General features: G+C 41.2%; 1 protein-coding gene across 1 annotated transcript in view; it reads left to right on the top strand.

Moving 5' to 3' along the window:
- LOC144592619 (zinc finger SWIM domain-containing protein 6) overlaps positions 1-20,295 on the top strand; it is a 177,655-nt gene that overhangs the window by 131,488 nt on the left and 25,872 nt on the right. Inside the window, exons 5-8 of the mRNA XM_078397303.1 lie at positions 7,563-7,742; positions 11,580-11,756; positions 12,833-12,979; positions 15,140-15,268. Coding sequence (XP_078253429.1) covers positions 7,563-7,742; positions 11,580-11,756; positions 12,833-12,979; positions 15,140-15,268 — 633 coding nt within the window. The remainder of the gene's footprint in view (positions 1-7,562; positions 7,743-11,579; positions 11,757-12,832; positions 12,980-15,139; positions 15,269-20,295) is intronic.

Raw genomic sequence — 20,295 nt, forward strand, 5'->3', positions numbered from 1 at the left:
GATTCCTTAAAGCTTCGTGCTTTCTGATCTATGTGAAGGGGGTTCATAGCTTGGAAATCATGTCTATCTTTTCAGTGCCAGCTCAATGACTTGAGGGTAGATAAGGTTCCTGCTCCATGACTGGTATTATTATTCTGTGCAATAACAGAAGGTGACACACAGACTGCAGAAGTGAGGAGCCTTTTCATGTGAGTAGAATGGCTAGCTTAACTCCGTGCACTGGTGACAGGATCACATTGCTTCAAGGCTCTGCTTTGGAATTAAATGCTGAGCACTGCTAGATACCAGGCATTGCAGCAATTTTTTTTTTGTCAGCAAATGGGATCTGCAAGTTAATTTGTGTTTCTGCAGGCTTCTGGCTGTGAAATGAAATTGGAAGCCCTTTAGCCACATGGAGAAGCAAGACCTGAATACAAATGTCACAAGTCACTGTCAGAAGCCAACTGCAAGACGTTCACATTCCCACTTTGTTGCTAGACTATTGCAGATGATTAGAGTATGAGGATTACATTTGAGGTATAATGTGAGGTTTGCCACTCACAGGATCATACATACTGCAGTTGTGATTTCTTTTTGACAATACAAACAAGGGAATCTTTAAGCCTTTTTTCCACAGACACAAACCTCTTATTTTGTGGCTAAATACAGACCTATCCTGAATGGACTGCTGGTGAAAGAGTTAAAAGGAAAATTAATTCAAAATGGTACTGCAAAACAAGCATTTATTGCTATAGTGTACCACGAATGAAACATTATGCTTGTCATTCCTAAAGCCAACCATAATTGGAGCTGCTACTGTTATCAAAGCTGAGCTGTTCTCATGACAGCCTAATAAAGCTGAAACTGTTAAATTAAATCCCTGATGCTTAATCTGATGAAACTACTGAGGCAGAAGAATATTAGATGAGTGTCTGGTATTCTTCAGAGTGATGGACCCCCAAACAGCTTGTCAACACACTAAGATTGCAATAACAGATTTAACGGCAGACTAGCTCTGTCCTTACAAATGTTGGAAGCTTCAGCCAAGATAACTCGCTACTTGTACTAACTGTAAAAGGTCTTTGTTTGGTGTCAAGTCTTCGGTTCCTTCTATTTTGTAAAATTATTTGAGGAATATAATTTACGATGAAAGGCAAATGGCAATTTGATTCTGTTGATAACTTTTGATTAGATTCGAACAGTTATTAATCTAGTTCTGTCAAATTCTTTTTACCAAACACGGTCTTTTTGGTTTAATTGGCATTGTATTTTATTTTAATTTAATTGGCTGAAGGTTCTTTTCTCCATCCCCATCCCACTCAACAAATCTCTGTGAATAAAACACGAGACTAGCAGAAATTGTTTGGTGCACATTCATGCACACATATGGCTGGATAAGAACAGGTCGTGGACTGTTAATTTACTTCAACCTTGGTAGTTTTTATACAGCTTGTAGTCTGTTTCCAGCAAATGAAAGGGTTGTAGTTTGGAAGAGGGTAGTGATTCCTACTTGCCATAGATAGCACAGGTAAGCTATTGCATTAATCAGGCAGTCACTGTAAAATGCATTAAAGTGATTAAACTATCATACACAATACAATCAGCTTGAAGCAGATGTCAGGACCAATACATCAAAGTTTAATTCAATAATGGAGTGAATTAGGACAAAAAGAAAACATTCTGTTGTCGGAGAATCCGGCCTCCATTGCAGCTTGCTTCATGCCTGGCCTTTCATTGCTGAGCCTGCAGACTCTCCAGTTGTCTGCTGTACATTATCAAGGTCTCCCTGTGAGGAAAAAGTAAATGTATAGTCGCTCAAAGTACCCAAATTAATATCTATGTACTTACACCATTTCAACTGTACCCTTCATATGATTTTCTGAAATGGGGTGCGTTGCACTGAAATTCTTGTAAAATTATTATTAAAAGACAAGCATGAAATGTTTAGCTGAAAATTCATAACTCAAGTGGCACAAATGTTTGCAACACCAGCGTGCTTATTACTCCCTCTCTATTCACAGTGTTGCAGCTGGTAGAACTGCTGCCTCATGATGCCAGAGACCTGGATTTGTTCCTGTCCTCGGGTGCTGTCTGTGTGGAGCTTGCATGTTCTCCCTGTGACCATGTGGATTTCCTCCCACATCCCAATGATGTGTGGGTTTGTCGGTTAACTGGCCTCTGTAAATTGCCCCTAGTCTGTAGAGGAGTGGATGCGAAAGTGGGATGACAGAACGAGTGCAAAAAGGTGATTGATGGTCGGCATAGACTCGGTGGGGAGGAAGGGCCTGTTTCCATGCTGGATCTAAAGAAAACAGTAAAGCTCACAACTAAATACTAGCCTCTTAACTTGAAAGAAGTTTGATATTAAGCTGCACTTCTCCCAAATCCTTGACATTTTGAATATTTATTAGAAACATAGAAAATAGGTGCAGGAGTAGGCCATTTGGCCCTTCGAGCCAGCACCGCCATTCATTGTGATCATGGCTGATCATCCACAATCAGTAACCCGTGCCTGCCTTCCCCCCATATCCCTTGATTCTGCTAGCCCCTAGGGCTCTAACTAACTCTTGTAAATTCATCCAGTGAATTGGCCTCCACTGCCTTCTGTGGCAGAGAATTCCACAAATTCACAACTCTCTGGATGAAAATGTTTTTTCTCATCTCAGTTTTAATTGGCCTCCCCTTTATTCTTAGACTGTGGCCTCTGGTTCTGGACTCCCCAACATTGGTAACATTTTTCCTGCATCTAGCTTGCCCAGCCTTTTATCATTTTATACATTTCTATAAGATCCCCTCTCATCCGTCTAAATTAGATTGCCTTCTGCCACTCATCGCAGACTGATTTGCCATACAAACCTTCATGCTTGTCTTTGTCATTTCTGGTTGCTGCTGCAGTTGAGGTGTTACATTTTGGTAGATCAAACTAGGCCAGGACCTGCACATTAAATGAGTTTGAGTTTAGTTTGTTGAGGCGTGTACCGAGGTACAGTGAAAAACCTTTGTTGCGTGCTAACCAGTCAGCGGAAAGAATACACATGATTACAATTGAGCCATCCACAGTGTACAGATACATGATTAAGGGAATAGCGTGAATGACGTTCAGTGCATGCTAAAGTCAGTAAAGTCCGATCAAAGGTAGTCCGAGGGTCTTCAATGAAAGAGCCCTGGAAAGTGCTGTGGAACAGAGTGTTCTGGGAGTACAAGTGTATGGTTCCCCAAAAGTGGCAAGTCAAATGGACATCTGGTGGAAAAGATGTATGGCATGCTTGCCTTTATTGGGAAGGGTATAGAGTACAAAAGCTGGTACATCATGATACAGCTGTACAAATTGTCATTAAAGGATGCTATAAAATTGGAAAGGGTGCAGATGGATTCACCAGGATGTTACCTGGTTGAGGTTGAGTTATGGGGAGAAGTTGGATAGGCTGGAGACTTTTGTCCTTTTGAGCATAGGAAGTTGAGAGGTGACCTTATTGAGGTGTTCAGGATCATGAGGGGCATGGATAAAGTGAATACTCACTGGAGGGCACAGGTGAGAGGGGAGAGATTTAAGAGGGATCTCAAGCAACTTTTTCAGTCAGTGGCTAGTCTGTATCTAGATTAGCTGCCAGAGGAAGCTATAGCACCAGTTAAAATTACGATTTTTAAAAGATATTTGGAAAGATATATGGTTGGAAAGGGTTTTGAGTCTGGAGCAAGAGCAGGCAAATGGGGCTAGCCCAGTATGGCACGATGGCACAGCAGTAGAGTTGCTGCCTTACAGCGCCAGAGACCCAGGTTTGATCCTAACAACAGGTATTTGTCTGTACGGAGTTTTCTCTGAGATCTTTGGTTTCCTCCCACACTCCAAAGATGTACAGGTTTGTAGGTTAATTGGCTTGGATAAGCGCAAATTGTCCCGTGTGTGTAGGGTAGCGTTAATGTGCGGGATCGTTGGTCGGCGTGGACTCGGTGGGCCGAAGGGCCTGTTTCCGTATTGTATCTCTAATCTAAATAAACTAAACTAACTCAGTTAGCATGGACAAGATGGGCTGATGTGCCTGTTTCTGTGCTGTACAACTCTGACACTGCTGTCTATTTGTTTTTCTTTTTTAATCTCCATAAATTTTAGCCCATCTAAGTAAGTTGCCTGTCTCTTGTCCTCCATCCAAGCCTATTACATGCCTGTCCTTGCTGAGTCTCAATGGCGCACAGCTCTGCAGCAACTCAATTAAAAACAATTCATTCATGTGTATGAATCCCTTCAGGTCTTTGACACTCTGTGCCCATTTCAGATTAGTTTATCTTCATATACACCATGGTGCAATGAAATTCCTTGTTCACATGACGTTCACAGTAAACATTGCACATACATTAGCAATAAATACAGCAATAAATATGATGATGAGTCCAAAAGAGCAGAATGATCCAAGATAGTAGTGCAAAGAAAATATTTAAGTACAATACTGGAATAACCAAATGAGGTAGAGTTAAAATTAAGAATAAATGATAGCACCTCAGAATGGGGTGTGAAAAAGGTAATTGGTTCTGGAGTCCGTTGGAGGTGGTGAAGAATTTGTTCTTGAGTTTGGACATCCATACGTTCAAGCTCCTGCAGCTTGTCTGAGAAGGAAGAAGAGAGAAAGGGGAATGACCTGGGTGGCAAGCATCCTCGAGGACACTTCCAGTCTTCTTGATGCAATCCACCATGAAGATGGACTGGATGGAAGGAAGTAATAAGCCTGTGATGGATTGAGCAGTGTTCACCACTCTCTCTGCAGGGCCAGACAGCCGAGAACAGAGTAGTTGCCTTAGCAGGCTGAGATGAATCCCAACAGAAGGCTTTCTATAGTAGAAGTTTGTGGGAAGCCATGTGGGATCCTTTCTTCTTGGAGCCTTGGATGAATCTTCTTGGATACCAGGGAAGTTAAATTACTGATGATATGCATGCCTAGGGACTTAAAGCTGTTGACTATCTCTATTGCAGCTCTGTTCTTGAGAATGGAGTTGTGTTCACCCCCTTGTTTTCTTAGGTAAACAACCAGCTCATTTGTTATTTTGTCCTGACACCACAATAACAAGACTTTTGATCTCTTTCCTGTACTTTCTCATTGTTTATCGATCTGCCCACAATGATATTATTGGTCAACTTGAAAAATTAGATTGAAATTATACTTGGCTAAGCAGTCGTGGGTGGACAGGGAGTAAAGCAAGGAACTGAGCGCACAACTCTGAGGGGGACCAACATTGAGGGTCAGGGTGGAAGAAATGTCATGACCTGTTCGAACCAATTGAGGACTGATTATGTGGTCCAGAATGCCTCTTGGTACTCTCAACCTTTAAGATTTCTATAAAAGCTATATTTGGTCTCTTTGTACGTGATGAATACTCAACCAATTAAGGTGGTTTTTAATGTGAATAAGTTTAATTTAAGGCTTGATAATTCAAGGTATTACCTGTGAATAAAAACAGAGGACATAATACGCAAGTAACTGTTGCAAAAGTATATAGTAGTTTTAAGTAGTAAATACTCTACCTTATCTCTTTGCACTTGATTACTACTCATTTGTTTCATGGAAATCAGAAAGATTGCAGATCCTGGAAATTTGAATCAAAAACAGAAAATGCTGTAAACAATCAGATCAGGCAAAATATGTGGAAAGAGAAAGGTAGTTAATGTTTCGAGTCCGAAACGTTTGGAATAAATGTAATATAATGGGACAAATAACAGTACTGCACAGGATCAGACTCTTTGGACCAGGATATCTATGCCGACCATGATGCCAATCTAAACTAATCGCATCTGCTCACACATGGTCTACATCCCTCCATTTGCTCGCTGCCTGTTCCTGGGCCTGCACAAATACCTATTCTGACAAAGGTAGACGTTGAAACATTAAGTGTTTCACTTTACATGGTGTAGCTTGACCAGCTGAGTGTTTCCAGGATTTTCTGGTTCGTGTTGTGTTCCACGAAGTAACAAAATCGGACCGACAATTCTCCACAACACATCAGTTGTAAGTTATTCCTATTGTTTCCCCAGTTGTAATAATATTCAGTTGCCCTGCACATGTACGGTTGCATGACAATGGTGATATTAGTTGGTATATAAAGAGCATTCAGTCATATGCAGGTTATTTTAGAATGAATGTGCATGCAAAGGTAAATGACTATGATTATACTTGGCCTACCCAGGGCTACATAATTGGATGCTCAAACATTATAATTAAGGTAAAATTAAACAACACTTTTTATTCGTCTGCAACTGGACTTTGTATTAAATCATTAAAATATGTTTGGATCATTACTGGAGATTTTCTGAGGAAGTTGTTTATTCCAACTCATTTTGTTATTTTAGGGTAAATTAAGTGCATTTCAGTGACATACAAGCTGCATTTGTAATTGGCACATGACTACATCAGTACTTCCTGAATTTGTGGTAGCTGTAACTTTTTTTTGTACATCAGCAATATGTGACTTGTACTTTCTCAATCACCAATTAATTATTAGGTGCATGTATTTTGTGGTGTGGAAATGGGAGGGGTCGTGTGTGGGGGTAGAGTTGAACATCTTGCAGTCTATTTCCATGTCTCACAGGATTGAAATGTTACTCATTCAACATGGTTTTAATTGCAAGTCCAAATCAAAGACAAGAAGCCATAGACTACCAAATCTCCCCACAGTCGATGGGTGCAAAGCTTCAATTAATAAAATTTGGCTTGCTATTGCCCATATGTGTTCAATCCTGTCAAATCACACGTTTATAACCAGGCAAAAGCTAATGAAAAACATTTTTAAATGTTAATTTAAAGCCACGATTCTAATGAGAAAGGAGGATGACACAAAAATGTTAATTGCATTATTTTGCAGATGTGCTAATGACAGAATATTAAATTATTCTAGGGACATGTATATTTTGTTCACAATGCTACAGAAAAACTCCCAGAAATTTGATATTTTTACAAAGAAACCCTATTTTTTTTAAGTTGCAGTCCTCCATCTTAAATAGATATTACAATTGTCAGCATTCAAGCTGAGAGTTGCCAGCTTGTAGATTGCTAGTTCCCTACCAATACCTGGCAGGAAGTTTCAGATGATCATTCAGGCTTAACTCCATTCTCTGGTACTCTTCCCATCTGACTTTCAAATCCTAATTCTGCTTGGCTCAGAACCGCACAGCATGAATATCAAATCTATTGTGATCTGTCAGTCGTGATGGTTTCTTTCCATCGTTTTGCTGTTATGCTAAACATATAGATTATTTTTATGGTTGTCTTCGGTCTGTTTTTGTTTATTTTGTACAAAATCATTATTTCAATAGCTAGTTTCTATGCAGTATGATTTTTAAACCTGGATATCTCGGACTTTATTCATTAAAATAGAAAATGGCAATATCTTAGAATATAGACCTGTTTGGTTTTGATGCAACTTGGCAGGGGTGACTGAAGTCTTCTTCTCGGGGATATTTGTTTCATTAATGTTGAATGTTCAAGTTTATGGTTTCTGATTTTTTTTTCCTGAATCTTCATGGATTACATTTAAAAAGTATACAGATATCTTTGCTGGCATCATTTTAATTTGCCTGTCTGCTTTTGGATCCCTAGGTGCTCTGTGGATGTGTATAGTCTTAAATCCCCATTGCAAGCCTGAACAGAAAACAGGCTGGCTGAAACAGCTCAAGAAATGGAACTGTGTTGATGTTTGTCCCTGGGAGGATGGAAACCATGGAAACGAGCTGCCCAATTTAACCAATGCTCTGCCTCAGGGTGCAAATGCTAACCAAGGTGAGGATAAAATTAAGAATTTCTTCTTCACTTGGAGGAGACGGACATGGCCACCTAACTCTAACCCTAAAGCAAGGTTACATGATGATCCAACAGAAGTGAACAATATTTATGAAAGCCTTTGATCAAATGGGAATGCACTGTTTTCACTGGCCAGTGCACAAGTGATTAGTTCAAGGTTTTCAAAATGGAACAGATGGAATAATTTATTTGCACAGTAGATTGTTCAGCCAGGAATGCACTCTTAGTAACGGGTGGAAGCAGAATCCCCATAAATGTTTAAATGCCGTGAATAAGGACTTGGAAATCATTAAATACATATAAAAGATGAGAGAACAACTCCAGGCAGAGGGACCTTAGAACAAAAGAAGTAGCAGCAAGCTAAGGCCATCCAACCACGTATGCCTGCTCCACCAGTCAGATGGATCAGAGCTGATCTTTTTCCACAATGGCACAGTCCTGCATGGCCCCAAATCCCTGACTTTCCCTTAATATCCCTGCAATAAAAAGGGTGAATGCACAGTCTTTTACCCAGAGTTGGGGAATCAAGGACAAGAGGACAGAAGTTTAAGGTTTATAGAGAGGTGAGAGAGGAACAATTTAATAGTAACCTAAGGGGCAACATTTTCACACACAAGGCGGTGGGTATATGGAACAAGCTGCCAGAGGAGGTAGTTGAGGCAAGTACCATCACAACATTTAAAAGACATTTGCACAAGCACATGGATAGGAAAGGTTTAGATGTTCAAATGCAGACATATGGAACTAGTGTAGATGGGGCATCTTGGTCAGCACGGGAGATTGTGTCTCACGAATTTGATTTGAGTTTTTTTTAAGAAAGTAACCAAGATGGTTGGCAAGGACATGCAATTGACAGGAATCTATATGGACTGTAGCAAAGGTTTTGATTGTGACCACTGTGGTTAGTGGTGAGCCTCGGGGATCGGTGCTGGGCACATTATTTATAATCTTTATCAAATATTTGGATGAGAATGTAGACGGCATGATTCATAAGTTTGCAGATTACACTAAAGTAGGTGGTATCATAGACAACAGAGATAGCTATCAAGAATTATAGTGGGATCTTGATCAAGTGGGCCGAGAAACGGCAAATGGAGTTTAATTCAAATGTGTAAAATATTGCATCTTGGAAAGTCAAGCCAGGGCAGGACCTTCACAGCGAATGGTAGGGCCCTGGGAAGTGCTGTTGAGCAGCGGGATCTAGAGGTCCAAGTACATATTTTGATGAAAGTGGCATCACAAGTAGATAAGGTGGTGAAGAAGGGTTGTGGCATATTGGCCTTCATCAGTTATGGAAACTGAGTATAGAAGTTGGGACATTATGTTACAGTTGTAGAAGATGCTGATGAGGCTGCATTTGGAGTATTATGTTCTGTTTTGGTCACTCTGCTACAGGAAAGATGCAATTAAGCTGGAGAGAGTACAGCTATTTACAAGGATGTTGCCAGGACTCAAGGGCCTGCGCTACAGGGAGAGATTAGACAGGCTAAAACTTTCCTCCTTGAAGCACAGGAGGCTGAGGAATGATCATATAGAAATGTATAAGGGGAATAAAGAGAGTCATTTTTCCATGATGGAAGAATCAAGAATTGGAGGGCTTAGATTTAAGGTGAGATAGAAAAGATTTATTAAGAACTTTAGAGGCAACTTTTTCCTCACAGAAGCTGACTCGAAGAAGTTTCCCCTGAACAGTTTACTTGTTTTTAGGCAGTCCCACAAGGAGGAACATCAGCCCTGCAACTTCCCAGTCAGCACATTTAAGAATTTAGTATGTTTCAATGAGATCACAACATATTTTCCTACACTCAAAAATTCAAAGCCAATCTGCTTTACCATCTACAATGAATTCTCTGCCTCAGAGGGCAGTGGAGGCCAATTCTCTGAATGCTTTCAAGATAGAGCTAGATAGAGCTCTTAAGGATAGCGGAGTCATGGGGTATGGGGAGAAAGCAGGAACGGGGTACTGATTGAGAATGATCAGCCATGATCACATTGAATGGCGGTGCCGGCTCGAAGGGCCGAATGGCCTACTCCTGCACCTATTGTCTATTGTCATAAGCCACCATTTCAGGAAGCAATCCACTGAACATCTGCAGCATTTCCTTTGTTTCCAATATATCTTTCCTTCAGTCGTGAGATAAGACCATTACACAATATTCTAGATGTTAGTCTTGCCGGGGCAATTAGAGGCTGGCACAAGGCAATTGGAACAAGGCAATTCGACTTGTATTATTGCAGAGCGCTTGCAGTAAAGGCCTGGTGACTGTCTTTCTAACAACTTGACGGAGGAAGCAAGAACACACTTTTTTCTTGTTTTCTTGCATTCTCTTTCCTTAAATATGGGACTTATGCCTGGTACTTGCCAATCTGTGGAAGTGAGTCAAGTCATTTAAAAAAATATTCTAATAGTGCCCCATCAATCCAAAGAACCTATCAAGGCCTATATAAGGATAATATTTCTTGGGGTGTGGGGGGGGGGGGGGGGGGGGGAGTTTTTGCAGTGCATCTGCTTCACCAAGGACCACATCTGTGCAGACAATGTAGATAAAGACAATATTATAAATGTTGTGCATTGAGTTACAGTTCCAAGAATCATTTAAAATCAACTACATCACAAATGAAGACCTTTCTCATTATGTAGTTATAAAATCTAGAAGTAAAATGATTGTGTGATTGTTGATGAGTTTGATTTTGTTATTACTGGGATTTAATGCGTGAATGGCCCTGCATATGTTCAACTATTTGATTTTTATCATGTCATGTAAAATGACCTTCACGCCATTATCTTTCACAAGTCGTGAAGAATTTTGCATCTCGTGGAGACAGGTCTGTTGTATGTTGGACCACCTGGTATTGTGCAATCTGGTAAATTTGCAGTGCAGGCACCACATAATTAGCAGCAATGGAGAAATGCGTACATATTGAAAGTCTTCATTTCCGGCTTTCGTTTTCTGCTGTACAACATTGTTGATGGAATGGAAGTGTATGGACATAAGAAAATAGGTGGGCATAAGAAAAATAGTAATGGCACAGCTATTCAGCCCTCAAGCCTGTTTGCTCTACCGTTCTGTTGAATTATAACTAATGTTTATTTCAGCTCAATTTACTTGCATTTGTTCACTTTCCCTGACACTTAGCATTATTTTAAACCTATTCTGATCTTGCATCCAAAGCCTTGTGGGCTGATCTAGTTTAGTACTATGCTTTTAATGCCAGTCCTAATTGCCAATCTCTATTTTAAAATTCAAGTTGTTGATTCCAGCTTCAATAGAATTGGTTTATTGCGTTGAATTCCTGATGGTGTAAGGAGATTGGTTGGGTGAACTCTGTGCAGTTGAAGAACCCAGCTTTACCAATTACACTTTGTATCTTAACACCAGATTTTGCTGATTTGTGTACCTGAACCCACTCCCTTTATTCCTTTGCTGCTTCTAATCTCTGTCCTTTATGAGCATTTGATTTGCCTTTTCCCATCTTCCATCTGCACAACTTGGTCTTTTTGTGAACTGAAGTCGATAATCTAGCCCTCAATCTTTCATGTTTGTCAAACACTAATAGAGCTAACTGCAGTGGGAAAGAGCTTACATTGATGTCGTTTTTTTTCTCAATGTCCACAGCTTCATGTTACTTTAATGAATGAAAAGTTGGTGGAATTAGCTGCGATCCAGTTTTTACTGGGTGTCCTTTACACTTTTTGTGTATTGCTGACTAATCCACCAGGTGATTTGCTGGACATTGGAGCAGCTTTGTCGCTGTTTATATATATTTTAAAGTAAACTTGCACACAATTGATGGACCTTTTTGATTCACTGGCAGATACTGCAAGCAGGCCTCATCGGACTGTGTTCACACGAGCCATTGAGGCATGTGATCTCCACTGGCAGGACAGCCATTTACAGCACATTATTAGCAGTGACCTCTACACAAACTACTGTTACCACGGCGACAGTGAAAATTCACTGTTTGACTCTCACGGGTGGCCCCTATGGCACGGTAAGTGGCTAAACCGGAAAGATATTTGCATGACTTGTCCCTTTGTCCAGTTTCAATGGTATTGGGGAAAAATTAAGAGGCCTGACCATGAATACAGTGTCTGTGCAGACACTGCGCTACGGCGCTGCGCAGCAGCTGTGGCTCACCTGCAGTCCGTTTGACTTTTGTGTTTTTGTTGTTTTTTGTCTTAATTGTAGTGTTTAGATGTGATGTGGTTGTTTTTGTGGTTGTGTGCTATGTGTGGGGGAAACTGTAAAATTGTCTCTTCCGAACGGAGATGCAACCTTTTCTCTGGGTGGTGTCTCCGTTCACGCTGCGGCCTACCATCGGCCAAACACCCGGACCTGGCGGCCTCCAGCTGGGACCACCTGGGGCTCTGGTTCACAGAGCCCGCGGACTGTACTCGCCACCTGTGGAGCTGGCAGCCTTCGGAGGCTGTGGTGGCGCTGCGAGTGCGGCTGCGACTTGCCTTCGGAGGCTTCCGCCACGGGCCGCGTGGATATCGGAAGCTCGCAGACCCCTGGGTGGGGGCCGACCTCGGGAGCTCCGGCAGTGGCAGCGTCTTCGCCCGCGCCGAATCGCGGGGCTTGGGTCGGCCCGCTGCGGACCTTTCACCGTCCGGCGCGGCCTGGTATAGGCCGCGGGATTTTCCACCGCCCTGCGGGGCTTCAGTGTCGGGAGCCCCGACCGCCCCGACGTGGCAAGTTCCACAGCCTGACCACGGGAGAAGACAGCAGGGCCAGGGAAGAGAAAGGACATTCTGGCCTTCCATCACAGTGAGGAGGTGACTGGAGGAGACTCACTGTGATGGATGTTTCTTTTTTTTGGTTTGTGTTGGTTTTGTGATTGTGTGTGTTATTGCTTATTTTTATTGCTCTTATTGTTGGACTGTGGGTAACAGAATTTCGTTCAAAAGACAATAAAGGAGATTCTGATTCTGTTGGGAACTGCTGGTTTATAAATGTGCAGTTTCTAATTCCTATCACACATTTCACTTTGATTCGTCGTTGCACAAATTAGTGTACTTTTTTTCCTTTTTGAAAATGTATTTTCTCTGCATTTCTTTGGGACTTTAGAGCACGTCCCCACAGCCTGTGCCCGAGTGGATGCCCTGCGATCTCATGGATACCCGCGAGAAGCTCTGAGACTCGCAATTGCGATTGTCAATACACTGAGGCGACAGCAACAAAAGCAGCTCGAAATATTCCAGGCACAGAGGAAAGGTAAGTTGCCAAAAGCTGAAAAATGGCACATTGTAGTTTGTTTCATTAGTTGTCCAACTAGAATATCTGACTTGCAAATTACTTGCCGTACTACAATCTCTCCAGACTTTTTTTAAAATTATAGCTGACCACATCAGCTTATCTTCCTCCAATCCCTCCCCACTTTTTTTGCCAAGCTGGTTCTTATCTATCTACCCGAACCAATGCAGTGTCTTCTACCCCCCGGCTGTTATCCCTTGAGATCCTTTGGGGTTGTGAGAAGTGCGTTCCTTTCTCATCGTCGTGCTGCATTCAGCAATCCCACCCAAAAACACAATGCCGTTTTCCACCTTTTAGGTTGAGAATATCCAGCTTTACCTTTCTACCACCTTTCATGACCTTTCTCCATCTCAAACATGTCTGCCGTCAAATATTTGAGAGGTTTCCTGTGACAAAATTTGGGAAGACTAACGGTTCATTTTGAACTACACCACAGAGCTGATGCCTTGACCATTGATTTATCTTTAATCTGTCAATCACATGAGGTTAAGCTAATTCATTTGTAGCCTTGATGTCCTCTCTCTCACTAAAATGAACTCTGATTCTGGTTCTGGTTGATTACTGTGCAAACACCTCATAAGTGAATATCTCGCGTAGGTCGGAGAGAGTAGAGTAGTGATTAAATTTTGAAGTGGGCCTTTTTGACCAAGTTGAGGAGATCTAGTTGCTCAATCCCCTTCCAGACAATGAAAACTGAAGTTAATCTGGTACATAACCCACTCAAAATAAGACTGTTTCCCCATAGTCCTTCTGCTCTTTTTTGGTTTGTGGACTAGTGAGTTCTGAGCCTTAAAGTGCTTCTACTTAATCTTGAGTTCCATTGGCTTTTCCAGTCCTACAGAACTCTGAAATCATTCTGTTCTACATTCTGGGCTTTTGCTCATTTTGTTGACGAACTGTACACTGCAAGGGCCAGGAAGTGTGCGGGCAAGATCATCTCTGACCCCTCTCACCCTGGCCACAAACTCTTTGAAGCACTTCCTTCTGGAAGGCGACTGCGGACTGTCAAAGCAGCCACAGCCAGACATAAAAACAGCTTTTTTTCCGCGAGTAGTAGCTCTACTCTGTTGTCTCTTTTTGCTCTGATTTATTTCACTCACATGTTTAAACAGTAATGTTGTATTCTTAATGTTTTAATGTTTTATGCTTTATTCTTAATTGTTTACTGTATGTTCGTGTTGTTACTTGCGAGCAGAGCACCAAGGCAAATTCCTTGTATGTGTACATACTTGGCCAATAAACTTATTCATTCATCTTCATTCATTCATTCATCTAAACATTTCGTTGTTGAGGCCACTAACGGCCTTTCTCTCTCCACCCTCCACTCCTCTAGTATTCTAGGGACTCAAGATTTTTTTTTAAACCAAGCATGTGGTCATCTGCCTCCATATCCCTCTAATGCTCACCAACAATCTTTTTTTTGGTATTGGTCTGTGACATGATCATAGAATATTTTATCACATTAGGGGCACTGTGTAAATACCAGTGTTTCTTTAAAATTTTATTGAATTTTCCTCTCAATGCTCAAGTTAAGTAAATATGGATAAGCTGGTCTTTTACATCAATACGAATACAATATGAATATAGATACGAAAGAAGTCCAATGAAAATCTTTCAGTGTATCATGTATTTTGGTAAATGGTACATAAGCAACCAGTTTAGGTCATAACTTTGATCATGCACAGGAAAATAAAATTAAGTTAAGGGCGGCACGATGGCGTAGCAGTAGAGTTACCTCCTTACAGTGCCAGAGACCCTGGTTCGATCCTGATGACAGGTGCTATCTGTATGGAGTTGGAACGTTCTCACTTTAACCTGTGTGGTGGATTTTCTACGGCTGCTCCGGTTTTCTCCCACACTCCAAAGACATACAGGTTTGTAGGCTAATTGGCTTGAAAATTTGTAAATTGTCCCGAGTGTGTAAAGGAAAGAGTTAGTATGTGGGCATCGCTGGTCGGCGTGGACTCGGTGGGCCGAAGGGCCTGTTTCCGCACTTTATCACTAAACTAAACTCAACTAAAGTTTGCATTGACAATATCATAATTTTGATGAATTAGTAGTTAAACCAATTTAGAGTATCAAGTGATTATTTCCCCCTAAACACTGAGCTGTTTCACAAAGGTATTACGACGATAACCAATCTGGAAGGATGGGTAGGTCACCCATTGGACCCTATTGGCTGCCTCTTCAGCACACTGATGGACACCTGCAGAGTGGATGATGACAATTCTGGGTATTCTGAATTCACAGGTATGTGGAATTACCATTTGATAGCCTCTTCCCAGACACAATTCAACTATTTTGGGATGAGTAGCCAGAGTTGCCTGCAAGATAATAGATATGAAGTACATGTAATGCAATATTCTGCGTGAAATAAAATGTGTATAACCGATTGCACGTCACACAAACAAAATTGTATCAGCTGTTGGGTTCATTTACTTTGACATTCAGGTTTCAGCATGGTGGAAATAGAAGCCCAAATTAAATTCTAGTTAACCTTTGCAAGCAGAATCTTATTCTTCTGAGAATTAGTAATTATTTATTTGAATAGACCGGAAATTAGATCATTTAATCAGCTTTTTTAAACTTAAGAGCCTGTTTTGGGTTTGACCAATTCACCATAAAACCTATTAAAGAATCCTCAGTTTACATTCAGTTTTTCCAGAGGGTTTTATTACTCTCGGATTACTGCTTAGCTGTGACTCCGCGCACAATACTAGATCTCAAATAGTTAGTTCTAAGACATTTTCCCAACAAATTGATTTTAACTGTAGTCCACATATTCACCCTCTACTTTTGATAACTTGATTTGCCTATTCTAATTGAGATTAAAGTGCATGTTGATTAATGCTCCTGTAATAACATTGAACACAGGATAAAGCAACAAATTACTGTTGGGAGGCTGAGAAAACTATTATCACTTGTACTGGTTCTGCATAACTAATTTAGAATACAGACATCAATTTACCTCTTATTGTCAGGGCTGCTCTTGGTCCTTTAGATTTTATTTTATTTTTTAATTAAAGTCATTGACCCTGGAATTTTTAGTTCCTAAACATGACCACCATGTCTCAGTAAGAATTACCAGGCCCAATGCCTGAATTTATGCGATTAATTAGTCTAGTTTGTGCACGTGGATGGAATGACTTGGATATTTTCCTCCTATTTGATTCCAATCCTAATACTATGCAATGCAGTGTAGTACAGTGGAGTGCACTGTTCATTCACAGGACTGTTGCAATGCAGTGTTCCTGACACACAGTTCTAGATTGTACGCAGTTGGTTATTGGGCTTTGCTGTTTTGAATTTTCCTTCTGCTCTTTATATCATTCTTACCCAAGCCTTGCATCTTAAAAGCCCCTGATTACCATTCTAATCATTGGATTCACCAAGACGCTGGTCCTCACAAGAAGTGGAGAACTGGTATTTGTGCCCCAAGAATTTGAATTAGGCCTGTCAATTATTTGCAGTTAAAACATTTGCTTACTGGAAAGACAGATTAACAATAAATGTGTAACTTGTGTTTGACAAAAACAAAACCATGGCATGGATTTCCAGAGAAATCAGTTTGAATTCTTGCTACTGACTTATGTTTCCTATGCATATGAGGATTCTCAAGGTCCACCTGTTGACAAGCCATTAAATGGGCTGGGGGGATGGGACAGAATAGGACACCCAGTGAACTGCTGAAAAACATCTCTGGCAGGTGTTTAAGCCATTCTCTCAGCTTTGCCAGTGACTTGGAGACCTGTCAAACCTGTTTAAAAACAGCACTTTTAAAAATAAGTATACTTAAACATTTAGCAGCTTCATTCATTTTTAAACATATTAAAGATACATGCGGGTAAAACATTTAACTCAACACTATTAACTTGAATCAATGTACAATGTACATCATTGTCATATTACTGAGTAGCAATCTATTTAAAACTGTATTTTAAGTTGTAATTTTTGTAAATGTCCCAATAGGTCTTGTGGAATTCCCATTCTCCTTCACCACTCTTCTAATTTCTTTTCAAATCTCTAATCTGTCTGTTCCGGTAAATCTTTGTGTGTGATTTGCGTGGTTATCTAGAGATTATTGTCATTTTGTATTTCTATCTTTGGTAGCCCACGTGATCGGATTCACCCTGTAGGTTATAGCTAGTTTTAGCTTTTTTTGTGTGTTTTATTTAGATCACAGCAATTGGATCTTTGACACTGTCAAGATCTTTTCTGGTTATAAAGAGGTCTTTAACTTTGGCATGGAGCAAGGAAGAGTCTGGACCTGCATCTAGTGGCCAGTATCAAAGACATCATATGCTTAGGCTAGTGGGGTGCGGCAAGGCTCAGTGCTGGGGCTCCAGTTATTTACAATACATATTAACGATTTAGACGAGGGAATTAAATGTGACATCTCCAAGTTTGCGGATGACACAAAGCTGGGTGGCAGTGTGAGCTGCGATGAGGATGCTATGAGGCGGTAGGGTGACTTGGATAGGTTGGGTGAGTGGGCAGATGCATGGCAGATGCAGTATAATGTGGCTAAATGTGAGGTTATCCACTTTGGTGGCAAGAACAGGAAGGCAGATTATTATCTGAATGGTATATTAGGAAAAGGGGAGGTGCAACGAGACCTGGGTGTGCTTGTACATCAGTCACTGAAAGTATGCATGCAGGTACAACAGGCAGTGAAGAAAGCTAATGGCATTTTGGCCTTCATTGCAAGAGGATTTGAGTTTAGGAGCAAGGAGGTCCGACTGCAGTTGTACAGGGCCCTTGTGAGACCACACCTGGAGAATTGCTCTCCTAATTTGAGGAAGGACATTATTGCTATTGAAGGAGTGCAGCGTAGGTTCACCAGGTTAATTCCCGGGATGGCGGGCTAACATATGATGAAAGAATGGGTCGACTGGGCTTGTATTCATGGGAATTTAGAAGGATGAGAGGGGATCTAAGAGAAACATATAATTTCTTAAGGGATTGGACAGGCTAGATGCAGGAAAAATGTTCCCGATGTTGGGGGAGTCCAGAACCAGTGGTCACAGTTTAAGAATAAACAGTTGGCCATATAGGACTGAGATGACAAATTATTTCACCCAGAGTTGTGAACATGTGGAATTCTCTGCCACAGAAGGCAGTGGAGGCCAATTCACTGGATGTTTTCAAGAGAGAGTTAGGTTTAGCCCTTAGAGCTAAAGAATTAAGGGATATGAGGAAAAAGCAGGAACCGGGTACGAATTTTAGATGATCAGCCATGATCATATTGAATGGCTGTGCTGGCTCAATGGGCCAAATGGCCTACTCCTGCACCTATTTTTCTATGTTTATGTTTCTAGACTATAGATCCCCAAGTGTCCCCATTATTGATTTCTATAGAACATCCCAACCCCAGGCCCCTTTGCCTGTCCTTTCCAACATTATTTATTCTCATCCACACTGAGCTGAAGTGCCTCAAGTCCATTGGATGTGCTGGAAGACTTGACCTCCATCACAGTAACTGTAATCCCCATACCTGGCTGAGTATCATCCTCTTGCACCTGACCATGAACTATATCTAAACCACTATCCAAACCATGGATAACATCTGGCTTCTGAGTTAAAATACCTTATTACTGAAGAATATTTTGAAACTTTCACATGTTAGGTGTCAGAATGATCTTTCCATCTTTCCTCTGATTCTGGATTGGTAACCACAAGCTGAAGGTCTCCCGCTCTGACCCTGGTCTTCTGAACCTCCTGTACTCCCATCAAATTGTATTATTCATTAAATGTCTGTTGGTGAAATTAATTTGTTTATCTGGTTAAAATTAATAACAAAAATTATAATAGGTGCAGGAGTGGGCCATTCGGCCCTTCGAGCCAGCACCACCATTCAATGTGATCATGGCTGATCATTCTCAATCAGTACCCCGTTCCTGCCTTCTCCCCATACCCCCTGACTCCACTATCCTTAAGTGCTCTATCTAGCTCTCTCTTGAAAGCATTCAGAGAATTGGCCTCCACTGCCTTCTGAGGCAGAGAATTCCACAGATTTACAACTCTCTGACTGAAAAAGTTTTTCCTCATCTCCGTTCTAAATGGCCTACCCCTTATTTTTAAACTGTGGCCCCTGGTTCTGGACTCCCCCAACATTGGGAACATGTTTCCTGCCTCTAACGTGTCCATCCTCTTAATAAACTTGTATGTTTCAATAAGATCCCCTCCCATCCTTCTAAATTCCAGTGTATACAAGCCTAGCCGCTCCAGTCTTTCAACATACGACAGTCCCGCCATTCCGGGAATTAACTTAGTAAACCTATGGTGCACGCCCTCAATAACAAGAATATCCTTCCTCAAATTTGGAGACCAAAACTGCACACAGTACTTCAGGTGCGGTCTCACTAGGGCCCTGTACAACTGCAGAAGGACCTCTTTGTTCCAATACTCAACTCCTCTTGTTATGAAGGCCAACATTCCATTGGCTTTCTTCACTGCCTGCTGTACCTGCATGCTTCCTTTCAGTGACTGATGCACCAGGTCACCCAGATCCCGTTGTACATCCCCTTTTCCTAACTTGACACCATTCAGATAATAATCTGCCTTCCTATTCTTACCACCAAAGTGGATAACCTCACACTTATCCACATTAAACTGCATCCGCCCACTCACACAACCTGTCCAAGTCACCCTGCAATCTCATAGCATCTTCCTCACAGTTCACACTGCCACCCAGCTTTGTGTCATCTGCAAATTTGTTCATGTTACTTTTAATCCCTTCATCCAAGTCATTAATATATATTGTAAATAGCTGCGGTCCCAGCACCTAGCCTTGCGGTACCCCACTAGTCACTGCCTGCCATTCTGAAAGGGACCCATTTATCCCCACTCTTTGCTTTCTGTCTGCCAACCAATTTTCTATCCATGTCAGTACCCTACCCCCAATATCATGTGCTCTAATTTTGCCCACTAATCTCCTACATGGGACCTTGTCTAAGGCTTTCTGAAAGTCAAGGTATGCTATATCCACTGGCTCTCCCCTGTCCATTTTCCTAGTTACATCCTCAAAAAATTCCAGAAGATTAGTCAAGCATGATTTCCCCCAATTAGTCAAGCATGATTAGTTCTAGGTTTCTGATTTCAGGTGTGATTTGCCTGGATAGAACGCAAAAGAAAGTTTTTTTACTGTATCTTAGTACGCTTGCTAAGGCAGTACGAATACCAGAAGCTAATTGCTTCAATCCCAAATAAATCTTATGCTGTTCAACCCACAATGTCCATGTTGAACATGATTGTAAATGAAGTATAATCTCCTCTTG

Source organism: Rhinoraja longicauda, chromosome 1, assembly GCF_053455715.1.
Source record: "Rhinoraja longicauda isolate Sanriku21f chromosome 1, sRhiLon1.1, whole genome shotgun sequence".
In the NCBI taxonomy this organism is placed as follows: domain Eukaryota; kingdom Metazoa; phylum Chordata; class Chondrichthyes; order Rajiformes; family Arhynchobatidae; genus Rhinoraja; species Rhinoraja longicauda.